The sequence below is a fragment of the Bidens hawaiensis genome, unplaced genomic scaffold, assembly GCF_021521415.1.
Source record: "Bidens hawaiensis isolate Kalapana, Puna unplaced genomic scaffold, B.hawaiensis_p1.1 tig00008407_1, whole genome shotgun sequence".
Classification (NCBI taxonomy): Eukaryota; Viridiplantae; Streptophyta; class Magnoliopsida; order Asterales; family Asteraceae; genus Bidens; species Bidens hawaiensis.
The window spans coordinates 413,590-428,594 of NW_027491597.1; the positions used below are offsets into that span (position 1 = coordinate 413,590).

General features: G+C 33.9%; 1 protein-coding gene across 1 annotated transcript; it reads right to left on the reverse strand.

Annotated features, from left to right (window-relative positions):
* Positions 1-3,007: 3,007 nt before the first annotated feature.
* On the reverse strand, positions 3,008-7,758 carry LOC143528996 (integrin-linked protein kinase 1-like). The gene is made up of 12 exons (XM_077024887.1): positions 7,278-7,758; positions 6,146-6,220; positions 5,953-6,057; positions 5,556-5,641; positions 4,919-5,039; positions 4,715-4,794; positions 4,559-4,621; positions 4,344-4,462; positions 4,181-4,266; positions 3,764-3,888; positions 3,429-3,560; positions 3,008-3,340 (listed from the first exon to the last, which is right to left on the reverse strand). The coding sequence occupies exons 1-12, from the start codon at positions 7,692-7,694 to the stop codon at positions 3,334-3,336; spliced, it is 1,416 nt and encodes a 471-aa protein (XP_076881002.1). The 5' UTR covers positions 7,695-7,758; the 3' UTR covers positions 3,008-3,333.
* Positions 7,759-15,005: the final 7,247 nt, after the last annotated feature.

Consider the following 15,005-nt stretch of genomic DNA (forward strand, 5'->3'; position numbering starts at 1 on the left):
TCATATCGGCATAAACCATAAGCATATGCCTTAGAGCATTCACAACAACAAACTGATGCAAATCGTCACATAATCGTCGCATTATATTTCAAACTTTTCTCACAAAACCCCCACTCTCTTTCACAACAACAAACCTTTTACAAACCCTATTAAAACAATATTAAATATATATGCATATGTGTATATTATATAATATGGGTGTGTATGAGAGAGAGGTGGTTCTTCATGCAACTGCCGTCCGGAATGAGAATTAGTACTTTGTTCTATCTTTTTAGAATTGGTGACTATTAGTGTAAAGTACAGGATAATGAGATTACAAACTTGTACCTCTTTTTGCCTTGTATTTATAGAGATGGGAGGCATGGTTAATCTCATCGACGACGTCAATAGACCCCTTAATTAATTAGTAACGACCGTTAACGCGCCATGATAGCGACATCTTATATTCTTATTTGTTGATCAAAAATATCCATTTTGTTGATAATAATGTTGATATTAATAATAATGTTGATAATAATAGCAGTTTATGAGAAAAGTTAACGTACAAATTAAATTAACGTTCTAACTGTGAGAGTCAAGTAATTATGTAATTACAACGTAGTGTAATTACAATATGTTTTAATTACACTATACTGTAATTACTCTATGTTGTATGTATAATTACACTACACTACTTAATTCTCACAGTTAGTGTAACATCCTGAATGTTATAATGATAAATAAAGAAAGTTACGTTTAGTGATTTTACGTTATTAATTAAATTAATATCGAGTAAAGAACGGATCATGGACTTAGATTAATTAAGATGAGTTAAATGAGAATGGGCCTTAGGTCCATGGCTTTAAGGGATATAAATATCCCTAAACCACCATAAAACCCTAAACCTCATTTCATTCCATTTTAATCTCTACACACTCAAAACACACACATCCTCCACCTCACACGGCCGTGAGAGAGAGCGGGATCCGAGACCAAAATCAAGCCAATCATTATTAGATCTTCGATATACGAGCTAGATACGAGATAACCACGCAAACCGAACACATAAAGGTAAGATTTCGATCTTAAAGTTCATGTTTTTATAGACGGTTTGCCATGAAACTTGAAACGATAATAGATCGGATTTAAATGAAGCGTAAAGTAGCGAACTTGATGCTAGGACAAACCTAATAAACCCATAAACATGTACGGTTCGTTTAAGATAAACCGTAGATCTTGTATTGAACGTCCTTAACTTAAAGGTCCAAGCTTTATAGTATATACGGGATATATATATACGAACGAAAACGGTTAGGGAACGTTAGTGGGTGATGTCGAACCATAACAAGGGTATTAAAATCGCCAAAATGCTTGATAAAAACCAAACCCGTAGCTGAACTGAATAACTTCGCCTGCAAAGCTTAACTTCGCCTGCAAGCTTAACTTCGCTTGCAAGCAAGTTCGCCTAAAGCCAAGTTCGCCTAACTGTAACTTCGCCTAATGATAAGTTCGCCCATGATAACTTCGCCTAAAGCTAAGTTCGCCGAGCCTTAACTTCGCCTGGTGATAAGTTCGCTCAATGCTTAACTTTGCTTAATGTTAAGTTCGCTTAACACTAAGTTCGCTTACAGTAAGTTCGCTTAATGTTAAGTTCGCTTAACACTAAGTTCGCCTACAGTAAGTTCGCTTAATGTTAAGTTCTCTTAATGATAAGTTCGTTGGAGTTAACAAATTAGAAAATAAATTAAAAACCTAATGAAAAATGTGTTAAGACAGTTAATGGAAATAAAATTTTTCCAAGCTGACCTGGCAGCTCGACCCCAGCCAGGGGCTCTGCCCCCGGACCCCCGTTCGTTGTGGGTTATACAAAGATAGAAATACAACATGAGTAGTAGTAGTTAATTGATACATGTAAATATTATACAGTTAGCCGTGCACAGCTCAAGAAGGGAATAACGATTAACGGAGAGCGTAACAGGATTCAGGTGAGTATCTAGCCCCATTTATGTGTTATGTTTTCGGGGCTGTGTGCATACTCAATATGTTTGTTAATACGCTTATCCTAAGAGATAAGTGTATGCCTTATGTGAATAATGTGAAATGTATGAATGATTGCCTGATGGTACGTGAACGATCTTCGGATATTGCACGTACTGTCAGGTTGTAACGCTATGTATAAGGTAAGTATGATATGTATGCTTATGTGTATGAATGTGATAAAGTTAATAAAAGAAGGAAAGGATGGTTGTATGGTTACGAAGAGGGTACCGGGCCCTAATAATACTCGAGGTATGATGTATGGTTGTATGGTAACGAAGAGGGAATCGAACCCTACTAATATTCGAGAACTAAGGAACCGAACCCTACTAATACTCGAGGAAAGAGGGTACCGAGCCCTAATAATACTCGAGGAAGGAGGGTACCGAGCCCTAATAATACTCGAGGAATGTAGGGCGTAATGCTCTTTATAACGTAAGATATGAAAGCAAGTTAATACAAAAGAAAGTATGAAAGTATGAAAGTATGAATGAAAGAATATAAGTTTGTGTGTATTGTATAATGTATGATTAACTAGAACTCACTCAGCGTAGCTGACTTTTAGTATGCACGCAGGTGAGTAGGATGAGACAGCTCGCTTGAGGAGACACGTGGCACTGAATAAAAGGCTGGCATCAGAAGACTCAAGACGTTTAAGTTTAATGTTTTGTTTATTTTGAAAGACAAGATGACGTTTTAAGACAAGATGTGTTTTGTTATGAAATGTTTTATGAAAGCTTTTATATTCCGCGAATGTTTTAATTAACTCTGATATTTAGAACTGTGTTTATGAGTAAATCCAACACGAAAGTAGGGCTACTGGCAACGGGGCCTTACAGTTAGCACGTTAATTTAATTTATATTTAATCCAAACCCCAATTTTATTATAAATAGAAATATAAAAACTTACAATAAAATGAGGAAAACAAATTATAAAATCAAATGCTGGTTTATACTTTGGTGGACATCATAATCAGAAGCAGAAACAAGACCATTATCTTATATCTCTATTGCAATCAATATTTTGTAAATGAATTTATATTTTACACAGTGATTACTTTTTAGTGTATCACCACTTGCTGATGTTGTTGAGTAAACAAAACTATAAACTGTCTCGTATTATACACAAAACAACAATTTTCAAAGAACGAAAACACAAGGCGCAACTGGATTATTCCAATTTATTAACTCTGGAGATTATGCACACGACCGAATGTACACCCATACGCGACTACAGATACCTTGCACAAAACTCCCGGACGCCTGGTTCTCTTCACTAGCCAATGTTCAACAAACACTCACAGTCCATAACCATAACTACTTCCTGCAACAACATTTTGTAACCTTAATTTACACGCAATGACTGCATGTACACTTAACAAATAATAATGTTTCATTAACGGATCATATACCATAAGAACTTAAATGTGTTCTTCCACGATCCATCTTTAGAGTATTTCTTGACAATTTTGTCAAGTCGTATGATGATCTCGAAAAAGTTTGGTCTGATCGCTATATCTGGATACCAACACTCCTCAATTAATCTGAAAAAATAAAAATAAAAATAAAAATAATAATAATAAATGCCAATATTTTACCACAACCCGTTACCGAACCCTCAACCCCCCCCCCCCCAAAAAAATAAATAAATAAATAAAATTGCCACTTCTATTTCATATGAAAGTACCTCGATAAGAAACGAAACCAAAATTTGCAAGCAACGACTGTAGAAAACAAAATGACTTACTCTTTTAGGTCTGGAGGATAATATTTACATTTTATCTTGAATTGCGGTCTCTTCACGGCTACACACATCAGCTTAACAGCCTCTTCAGGAGCCTTGGTATGGAACGGTGGGACACCTTCTACCATCTAATTAATCCCCACGGTAAACAACATCAAGATCCAAAGCCGAGATAAAAATTAAAACTTTAACTTTCAAGAAACTAACAGAACTAATATTAAATGGCATGATGGACATATTTACAAATATGTGATATGATATATCGCTTTATATCTTTGCAAAAAATAAAACAACCATTTTTTATTACTAGTGTGATAATTATGACTCGAACTTCTTCAAATAAAAAACGATTGAGGCTCACGCATTCTCAATACAATATGGGCCCGTTTGACTCATTTGCATCTAAGCTTAATAAATTACCTCATAAAGAATAAGGCCAAAAGAATACGCGTCCACACGTCTGTCGAATATTTCACCATTATAAATCTCCGGTGCAATATATAGATCTATGATCAACATAAAAACATTCATTTACTGATTTGCATAATATTCAAAAACAAAAGTTAACTATTCTAGAGCTTACTTGTTTGATCAATGGTAACAGGCCATGCTAATCTTGCTTTATTTGGCGAAACTATAGACAATCTGAATAACCCAAAACCCGCAACCTTCAACTGGTCCCCACTGTCCAAAAAAATGTTTCTGGCACCTTCCAAAATTTCAGTTATCAAAATTATCTCTAAATACAAACTTTACACGCCATGTTACAGAATAGTTAACGTTTGTTAGTTGCCTTACTTTGGCCTCAAATCACAGTGAATAATTGGGTCCGGTTTACATTCGTGAAGATAATTCATTCCCCTGCCAAATCACATCCAATCAAGAAGTAACAAGTGTCAGTTTTGAAGTATATGCAATACACAAAATGAATAGAGGGAATAATATTCTACTTGCCTGGCAATATCAAGAGCAAATTTAAGAGCTCTGGATAGCGACAAACGTCCTTTGGTTTGAAGATAGGTTTTAAGGTCACCCTGATAATTCAACATAAAAATCAAGCTTTGTTTTTTATATTAGTATGTAAGCAAGACCTGTTTATTTTTAACATTTAAGTTATAACCCTTTTGACTTTTGTTGGTTTTGTTTGATTTGACTTACTGTGGGGTGATGCTCGGAAACAATCATCATGGGTACTCTTTGTGTGACTGCTCCAACAAACTGAACCACATTAGGATGTCGGGCCTTTTCCAATATAGTCAACTCATGTTTGAAAGCGTTTCTGCATTAATTATTAATAAATTAATAAATAAGAGTCCTCTCTAGTTGACCTTTAATTACGGGTCAAAACAGTTTAAATTCACACATCCACACTTTTTTTATTATTTCTTTACGTAACTAACGTGTTATTAATGTCTACAAAAACTAAACTACTACAATATTAATCTGATTTTTATAATACAAGTTGGATGCCTTTTGACCTTTATCTAAATTGCCACTTCTAATTTCAATATTCAGAAGTCAAATACAATGGTAAAAATACAAAAACACTCGATATATCGTTTTATTAGAAAATTTAGATTATTATTTAAAGAACATAACTTTCGTAATCATATATCACACACTGATTGCTCACAAAAAAAAATCAACTTTTGAGGAAAAAAGTGATCCTATCTAGATACGAGTGTCTTATGATTCTATCTCTTTTTAACTATAACTTTTACGCTCATGTACAACATTTCATCTGCTATATAAAAAAGATGTTAAAAGATACAAAATAATATTTGTAGCCACATACACTCTTTCAGGGTCAGAAGAGCAGTCTTTGTCTAGTATCTTCACTGAAACCTTCGTACCATTCCATTTACCAACTTGATAGGCTCCCTGTAATTAAAAACAGTCATTTACATAAATGGTCCTCTTCGTTCAAAAAGGGTATTTTGGTCATTTTACTCAAATTTTACAATAAGAAGTCTTAGACCCCAAACTTGTTACGATACGGAAAACTATTTTATTTGAGTAAATTACACAATGGCCTTTGTAACTAAAATAGATATAATTAACAGTCCTTTTGGTTCTAAAAATATATTTTGGTCATTTTACCCAACCGTTCCAAGACAAACTCACTTTGACCCGTTACTAAGCCCGCCCATCTTACCACTAACAAATTTATTTTGAAAGAAAAAGAGTCTTACCTTTGAGATGCCAGCGCCTTTGCGAATCTGAAGCTCGTGAGGATTGAGCTCATACTCTGGAACTTCTCTTGGGTTAGCAACAGTCATAGGTGTCTTTCTTGTTTTCTAACAAAATTAAAATATAATTCAGTACAATATAATTCCAAATTAGAGAGTATCAACATATTAAAAACACAGATTAACTGCAAAGTACCGAAACTTTAGCTCCACGAGCCTTCAGTATTTCATATGTTTCTATGTGTCCATAGTGTTTGGCATCGGCAGCTGGCTGTCATGATCAAAACTGATTACGGGTGTGAAACCAAAATAACCGAACCGTAACTGGAATAACCGACGTAACTGAACCAAGAAGAACTGAAACCAATAAAAAAAACTGACGGTTTGGTTTTACGTTTTTTAAGAAACCGATTTTTTTTTGTTGCTATCAATCAAAACCAAAAAAAAAGAACCAAAAAAACCAATCTTAAGTCATTTATATAAAATTATTAAATGTTGTACCCAAATTAGCGCTGTTCACGAGTCGAGCCTGAGTTGATCCAGGGTGGTTTCGAGCTCAAGCTGGAAATTAAATGAGGCAGCTCTGCTAGGCTCGAGCTCGATTTGAAGTTAAACGAACCTAAGATCGAGCCAACGAGCCAAGCTTGGGTCGATTTTGGCTCAGTTACAAAAAATGAGCCAACTTGGCTCCGGTTGTTTCAAATCAATTTTTTTAGCTAGTTTTATTCTAAATTTTATCGAGCGAGCTACGAGGCCAAGCTTCAAGCCGCGAGCTTTGTGAACAGCCCTAGCCCAAATATGGTTTCAAAAGTGTAACAACCAATTAGTTATTGGTTAACAACAAACTATAGCCAAATGTTTCAGCCTCAGTTTCAGTACTTTGGGACTTCTTTTTCCAGTCCAAAAGTTTTGAAGCCCATACTTTGAAACTAAAACCGACCCGAATCCATTGTAAAAAAACCAAAACCAAACAGTTTTCAAAAACCCAAAAACCGAAACCGGTCCAAACCTGTTATGAAACCGATAAAACCAAAACCGAACGATTTTAAAACCCCAAAACCCACCCAAACCCTTTGAGAAACCGATTAAACTAAACTGAACTGAACGATTTTCAAAATCCCAAAAACCGAACTTTCAGTTTGAACCGACCCATGTACACCTTTAAAAAGGCTAAAAGTACACACTTTAGACAAAATTTAAGCTAATAAGCATCAAATTTCACAACTTTATCATAAAAACACAAAACCCAAACATCTAATCCAATCAATTTAACCAAACTACAACTTCTAAACCCAACAACAAATCCTATTAAACCATTATCCACATACCGTGCTGCCCCACCGATCCCGGGCATCAATATTCGCCTTGCGGCTCAACAACAGATGCACAACACCAACATGCCCTTCACAGGCGGCAATATGCAAAGCCGTACGCCCATCAAGATCAATACTATTAACATCAACCCCATCATCCAGCAAATCCTTAACCCCTTGTACATCTCCTTTACACGCAACAAACAGTAACTGCATAGTCGAGTCAAGGTTTCCGGGTATGCTTAAATCTTCCTTTGTGGGCATCCGTTGGATCGGGTCAAGCGATGATTGCCGCCCGAACCCGAATCGTGCGTTGTTGACACGTGGGTCCATTGAATTCTGACGCTTTAGATTCAAGATTGTTCCCAGTTTCATCGAGTTTGTTGATAGTTGGCGGGAAATCCCGCGTTTTAGTTGTGATGTTCGGTCCATGATTGATTGAATTGGAATTGGAATTGGAATTGGAATTGGGGTTTGATTTATAATGATTGATGAAATATCTGAGTGAACGGGGATTATTATTATTATTATTATTATTATTATTATTATTATTATTGTTATCTTGAGAAACACACGATGAAACTTAAAAGTTGACTATGTTTGACTTATCTATATGCTACTTGGATTATCCGATAAATCCGCTGCTGACTGGAGTTATTTTCGTGTTACACATTTACACCCCTCTAGTTTGAAAGTATTGTTGTTATGTGTACAACCGGAAACCTGGGAAGTTTGGGATGGTTAACGGGATGAGTGTTCTGTTCGGGTATGTCATATTCATAAACATTTTATTTTTATTTTCTTTTGTTCTTAGGAAATAAAATATTTAAAAAAATATAAGTAGTAGCTTTGATGAAACAGATATCTAGAATAATCAAGTTTTCACTTTCGAAAATCAAAACTAGACATTGTTGAAATAGGTCAATCACGTATGGAAAAATAAGAGCATCTACTTTCTCCAACGTTCGATTCCAGGTGGCGGACGGCGGGTGTGGAGGCAGTGGCGGACCCAAGATTTTTTGTCAACGGGGGTCCCAACTTTTTCGGTTTACAAAATTTTCAGGTCGGTCGTTATTCGGGTCGGGTCGAGACGAGTAACAAAATAAAACACGGAAATATGGTGTCATTGGAAACGAATAAGTAGAAAGAATCTAGATTAGAAACTAGATAGAACATACATTTTTAATTCATTTTTATTCATACTCGATATATATATATACATATATATATATATATACATATATATATATATATGTATATATATATATGTATATATATATATATATATGTATATGTATATATATGTATATGTATATGTATATATATGTATATGTATATGTATATATATGTATATGTATATGTATATACATATATATATACATATATATATATATATACATATACATATATATATATATACATATACATATATATACATATACATATACATATATATATATACATATATATATATATATATGGTCTTACATAATAAGATAATTAATAAAAGAATATGTAAAACCCATGTTGTTATTATATATGTTGGATGGTGATAATGACTATATGAGAGAAACTAAAAAAAAACACAAACACCCTAACTAAATAACTAATATTGACTAGGATATAAAAAATCAACAAAAACTGAGTATGGAGAGGCTTGAACCTGCAACCTCTCAAAGAAAAAACAAGGGAATTTCCACTATACTAGTTTAGCCTTAATAGTATGGGTTTCAATTATTAATTTTTATGGGGTCCTTACAAAATTTAGTATACCGTCTCTAAGTATTTTTTAAAAAACATTGGTGTCCCGGGACCCCGATGGGACTTATGTAGGTCCGCCCCTGTGTGGAGGGACCCAGACTCCACCGTTGTGGAGCGGTGAAGATTGTTGCAAGTCCGTTACTGCAACCCTGCAGCGGACCTGGAGGTGGGCCATAGTCATTTTCATTCCATCCAAATTCATAACGTGAAATCGAAATACCATCAGAGGCATCTTTGTTCCCCCAATTTCCATCCCTTTGAATTCGAAACCATGATAATCGATTCAGCAAGATCTGTGTTTTAACCCCAAATCAAATTTATAATCAACCCATATTCGTTATCAATATGAAGAAAAAAGTTGAAGCACTCACTTGATAATCAAAGCACCAAAGTCTTCAAACAGATTCAAAAAATATGGTAACACCACCGCCGCTTCATAAAACCAAGGCAGATAAAAAGGTTGGTTTCATTTATGAAAATTTATTAATTTTCAGTCTTGGAAATAAAGATTAATACACAAAAATGTATTAATATATAAAAAGTTACTAATTAAATATAAGTTAATTATAGAGGTACGTGATGATGTGGTGGTTTTTAGAGGTTTGTTGTTGGAAAGTAAATTAATGATTTTTTAGAAAAGTTTGAAATCTGATATAAAACTGATGTGACGATTTGTGAAAGTTTATTGTTGTAAATGCTCTAAGCATATTATGCTTTATTAAATGCCATTTGGGCCGACACGAAAAAGCATGAAAAACTTGAGTGGCAAAACACATGTGTCTTGAACATGTTACATAGGAGCCTAAAAAAGATCGATTAGGCTAAGAATGTATGAATTTGTGATTTGACTAAAGTGAAGTTGTTCACCGTATAGAATTCATTAGTGTCACATTTCTTCCAATAATATATATGAAGAATCATGTTTTGGTTAAAGTGAAATACTTTTTTTAACGTTTAGGCTACATTAGTGTCCAACTATATTTTAAAAATAACTAGTTTTGAAAGAGAAAATTCTACTTTTTGAAGATTTCTTAGGTTAAAATGACTATTTTATAAATTTTCTTGTATAAAAGATGTTAATTCATTAGTTTTTAGTTTATATTTACAATTTCTTTGGATACTGAAATCATATAAGAGCTTAAATAGTAAGAAATTATTTGAGAATATCTTATCTCAACTAATATTTTTGACAAATTAACGGATATATATCTATTGTTATCGATATATATTTTTTTCTTTTATCTCAAACGTGTGAAAAAAATACATATCATTCAAATCTGGTTTACCAATCAAAACATGATGTTTAATTTGTTCAACAAAATGAACTAATAGAGAAAGATATAAATTAGGATGAATAATTTGGGGTGTAGTTTTTAAGAACTCTTACAAACTATACTAGCGTTCAAAAAACATTACTTGGAGGATTAGATATTGTGAAGAAGAGTCGTGTGTGAAGTTTATTGATGTATAGTTTAATAACAAAACACTTTTAAGGCCATTGACTAACAACTGGACATGTGGTCCAATTCCATGACACACGAAACACATGACACGTACAACACTCTTGTTTAATACCATAAAATAATATAGGAATTTCGGTAAGATTTTCATTCAACTTTTCCAAGTGTTATGCACTTGTACCATGAAAACTAGACATGTGGCGGGTCGTGTGACATTTAAAATAGTTATATAACTCGCTTGTATTTGAGCAAAGTAAATCCCATCCACTTAAATACCTAATTACTCCACTATCTTACTAATTTACATTCAAAGTAGAATTTTAATACATATTGAAGAGATCTTTGTCATTAACTTAAGTTGGTGTAGTGGCCACATGTCTTATTGTAATCGTTGTGAAACCAGCTATGATTTTTCGGTAATGATTATTGGTGGATCTAACTTTACCTGTAACTTTAAAAATACATGTTTGTACAGTAATGATATCTACATCTATACCTACTCTAGTAACATACTAAAAACCCATAATGTTATGTTACTTGTTATTCTTACATTTTAAAACCAACAAAATCCCTAAAATCATTCTTTAATTATTCGTGATTACATATTTGAAGTAGTGCTTATTTTTTTTACTCTTGTAATTGTAATGTAAATGTACAACTTATTAATAAATATATGTATTGTCTATTGTATTATTTTTATATATATCATTATCTGTTAATTTTAGTTATTTATATGTTATCTTTTCCTAAACCCTCTGTACTATACTAACCAAAACAACAATAAATATAGTAACTTATTAATTTATTTTCAACAACAATTTTTTTGTTCCACATGTTTCACCTAGTGTCTTAAGTGACATCAAAACTTACTACCAATTGATTGTAAAATATTCATCTTTGTCACTAGACCAAGCAATTGATTGATATAGTAACTTATTAGTATTTTTAAATGTTTTAAACACTACTGTACAACGACGGTCTCTTAACTCTTAACAATGTAACATAAGTTTATTGTTTTTTGGATTTTGCTTAATTAATATTATTTTTTCATTAATTACTTATGTAGTACACGGGTCTCAAACTAATATATTATATACAAAGTGAAAATATCACTAACAAGTAACTAGCAACCTAAAATAACCCACTTCGATGTGTAACAAAATTAATGTTGCACTAACATTGTTGTTTAATGGCAACATTTTTTTTATCTGTTTTCACCTTGTGAACAAAAACTCCTGTATTATAAAATGAGAATATATGTTGTTCTAAACTCTCCAAATGCACCAACACGTGATTCTTAAAATTGCTTGTACCATTTTTTATTTCCTCTCTTTACATAGCTTCGAAAACTAAGGATTTGATAGCTCAAAATATTTCTAATTGAGAAGACAAAATATAGGTGGCAATTTGCACCATAGGTTATTGATGGACCAAAATGTACAAAATTTTAAGTTTAACTGGATGTTCTCCTATATAGAACTTCTCATGTTGGAATTCTTGATTATAGTAGATGTTTTCCATTTATTTTGTGTTGATCTGGGATTGAGGTGAATGATGAAGCTCTTTCAAAACCACGACTGCTTTGTTAAACAGCTACGGCGCAACGCGCCAAGCATCTAACTAGCTAAAAATAAAAATATTAACTTTTTTTTTTGAATCAGTTGTTCCAAGCACAATAAAATATCTCACCCTATCACGGTTGGGTTCTAATTTTCCTCTAATAAACTTAATTGAGAACCCAAATCCAACTCTCATTTCCATTTATCCAACCCATGCTTAATAAGTTAGCCCATTAATAAGGTTTTCAATCACTTGACACTGGACATTGCATAATGAAAAATTTTATAAGGGCTAGCTGCCCAAAACTGATTTTAGCAAAGTGAGTCTTCCACCAATTGACATATTGTTTGCTTTCCACAATGATGCTACCTCCAAACGCAACCAAGATAAATCATCATCATTATCGTACTCAGTATATACCATCAATAGCAAAGCTATGGTAGCGTCTGAGAGGGTAAGATGTAGACAGTCTTACCTCTACCCCATAAGGATAGAGAGACTGCTTCCGGTGAGACCCCCGGCTCGATAGTAGTTTTGCATCAAGCCTTGGACATAAGACACCTAACACTCAACCATCGGGACACCGACCTATTGGTGCATGTACCCTTGTATTTCGGCTACCAACGCCACCACATGATGCCTGATTAACCTTCCGCCACTTTTAACGTTATTTTCACGAGATTAGTAAAATAACGTTAAAATCGGTGCAATTTCACTTTTGCCCACCCGAGGGTTCACACATATATACATTATATGCGTGCACCGCAAGCAGGGCGTTATGTATGGTCTGAGAAGGGTAAGATGTAGACAGCCTTACCTCTACCCCATAGGGATAGAGAGGCTGCTGCAACCCAGATAAATAAAATGTACATTTATTGGAGATGGCAAACAATTATCAACAGCTTTCACTATTTGCTTTCTAATTGGAAAGCTAATATGCTTTCTATTGGAGGCGGTTCGATGTTTCTCACTGCAATGTTCCGGTTAAGTTGTATATCGTTACATTTCTCTATTCCCTATGTTAGTTCAGCTCAGGAAACATCTTGAGACGCTGTGGGCGTAATTTTTTTCTTTTGAAGTGGTGAGAAATCGAAAAAAATTGCATTGGGTTGGGTTAACTGGAATCACAAATGGGCTGCTAAATACAATAGAGTATTAGGAGTTAGGTCGGGGGGGGGGGGGGGGGGGGTCAACTTTGTTACAAAAGTGGCGCTAGCGGTTTAGTTACGAATAGTGAGAGTTTATGGGTTAAAGTCCTTTTGGTTATTTATGGTTCTCTTTGTAGGGTGAATGAAGCTGATAGATGAATATACTAACAACTCACATGTTAATATCATAAATAAAAGGTTTATTGGATTTTAATAATCCAATCTTTGGCCTATTGGCCGATATTAATCTCAACTTAAGAAATTCCCTAGAATAATCCCAACTTTCACTCTATTGGCCTCCACTGAGCCTTTTGTTAACATGAACTAACTCAGTTAGTTTTAGGACAAAATATGTCATTTCTACAAATTGAGTTGCCGCCATCAATACCGCAGTTTCCGCCACCAACATCGCGATCCTCGACACCGCCACCATCATGACCGCCGCCGTCGACACCGCCACTACCACCGCAACCTCCGCCACTGCCTACACCCCCACCACCGGTGGCGGAGGCTGCAATGGTGGTGGTGACGGTGTTGACGGCGGTGGTTGTGGTGGTGGTGGTGGTGGCGGTGTCGAGGGTCGCGGTGTCGGTGGCAGCAACCGCGGTGGTGGTGGCGCCCGTGTCATTGAGTTTGTCATTTAATTCATATTTTTCTTTTGTCCCCCTCAATTTGTAGAAATGACATATTTTGTCTTGAAACTAACTGAGTTAGTTCCTGTTAACAAAAGGCTCAGTGGAGGCCAATAGAGTGAAAGTTAGGATTATTCTAGAGAATTTTTTAAGTTAAGATTAATATCGGCCAATAACCAAAGTTTGGATTATTAAATTCCAATAAACCTAAATAAAAAGTTTCATAGAGAGATCACTGGCTTTGTCGGCTGGTGATACTCTTTTTCATTAAAAGAAGAAATAATAATTCTTTTTGGTTTTCTATAAACATGTTCAAAAAATAGAAAGAATGCCATAAATAAATAAATAAAAACATCTTATTACAATCAAATCTGTTTATTTATTTTTATTTGTTATTACTTACAAGTTATGTTTGCAATTAATACATGTGAGACAGAATATGATTACTTTTATTTTCCGGCTATTCAAATTAACATACTTTTATTTTTCCTGAAGTTTACATAAATTAGTTATAAATAATCGAGAGATTTAATATATGCCACAATTAAAACACTACGCATTACTACACAAATATATCACAATAAATAAAAAAATGTATTCATTTTGAGGTTAGAAAAATATTTATTGATGCAAATCTTTTCATTTTAAAGATCTTTAAGGCAAGAAAAATACTAATTGGTGCAATTCTTTTCATGAAGAAACCATCAATAATTAAATTTTACGAAAAATAAAATCCGTAATATATGCACTAAATCACATGACCACTAAACTAACTATTATGCCGGCCGTACAAAGTCTCAAACACACACACGCAATCGAAAAAGGTGCCACAACATTAGTACGATTCTCTGATAAATTCTTGCAACAGTTTAATCATTTTACATTGTACCTAAGCTAGCCTATAAAAACACCGGAAAACAACTTTTTAAAAACTAATTGTTCGTCGATGATACATACAAAATGAGTGTGCGTGTATTTATAACATTGCTAGCAAATACAACAATAATAAAACTAAAAATCAAACCGATCTATTCTACTATTTGTGATTTGTTTCGAAAAATTTAGTCTATTATAGATCATGATACACATAGTATCCATATATATTATACGTACACATATTAATACTCCGTATTATACAATATTATAAAAATAACTAAAACTGAATAATAAGACATGTTCCAC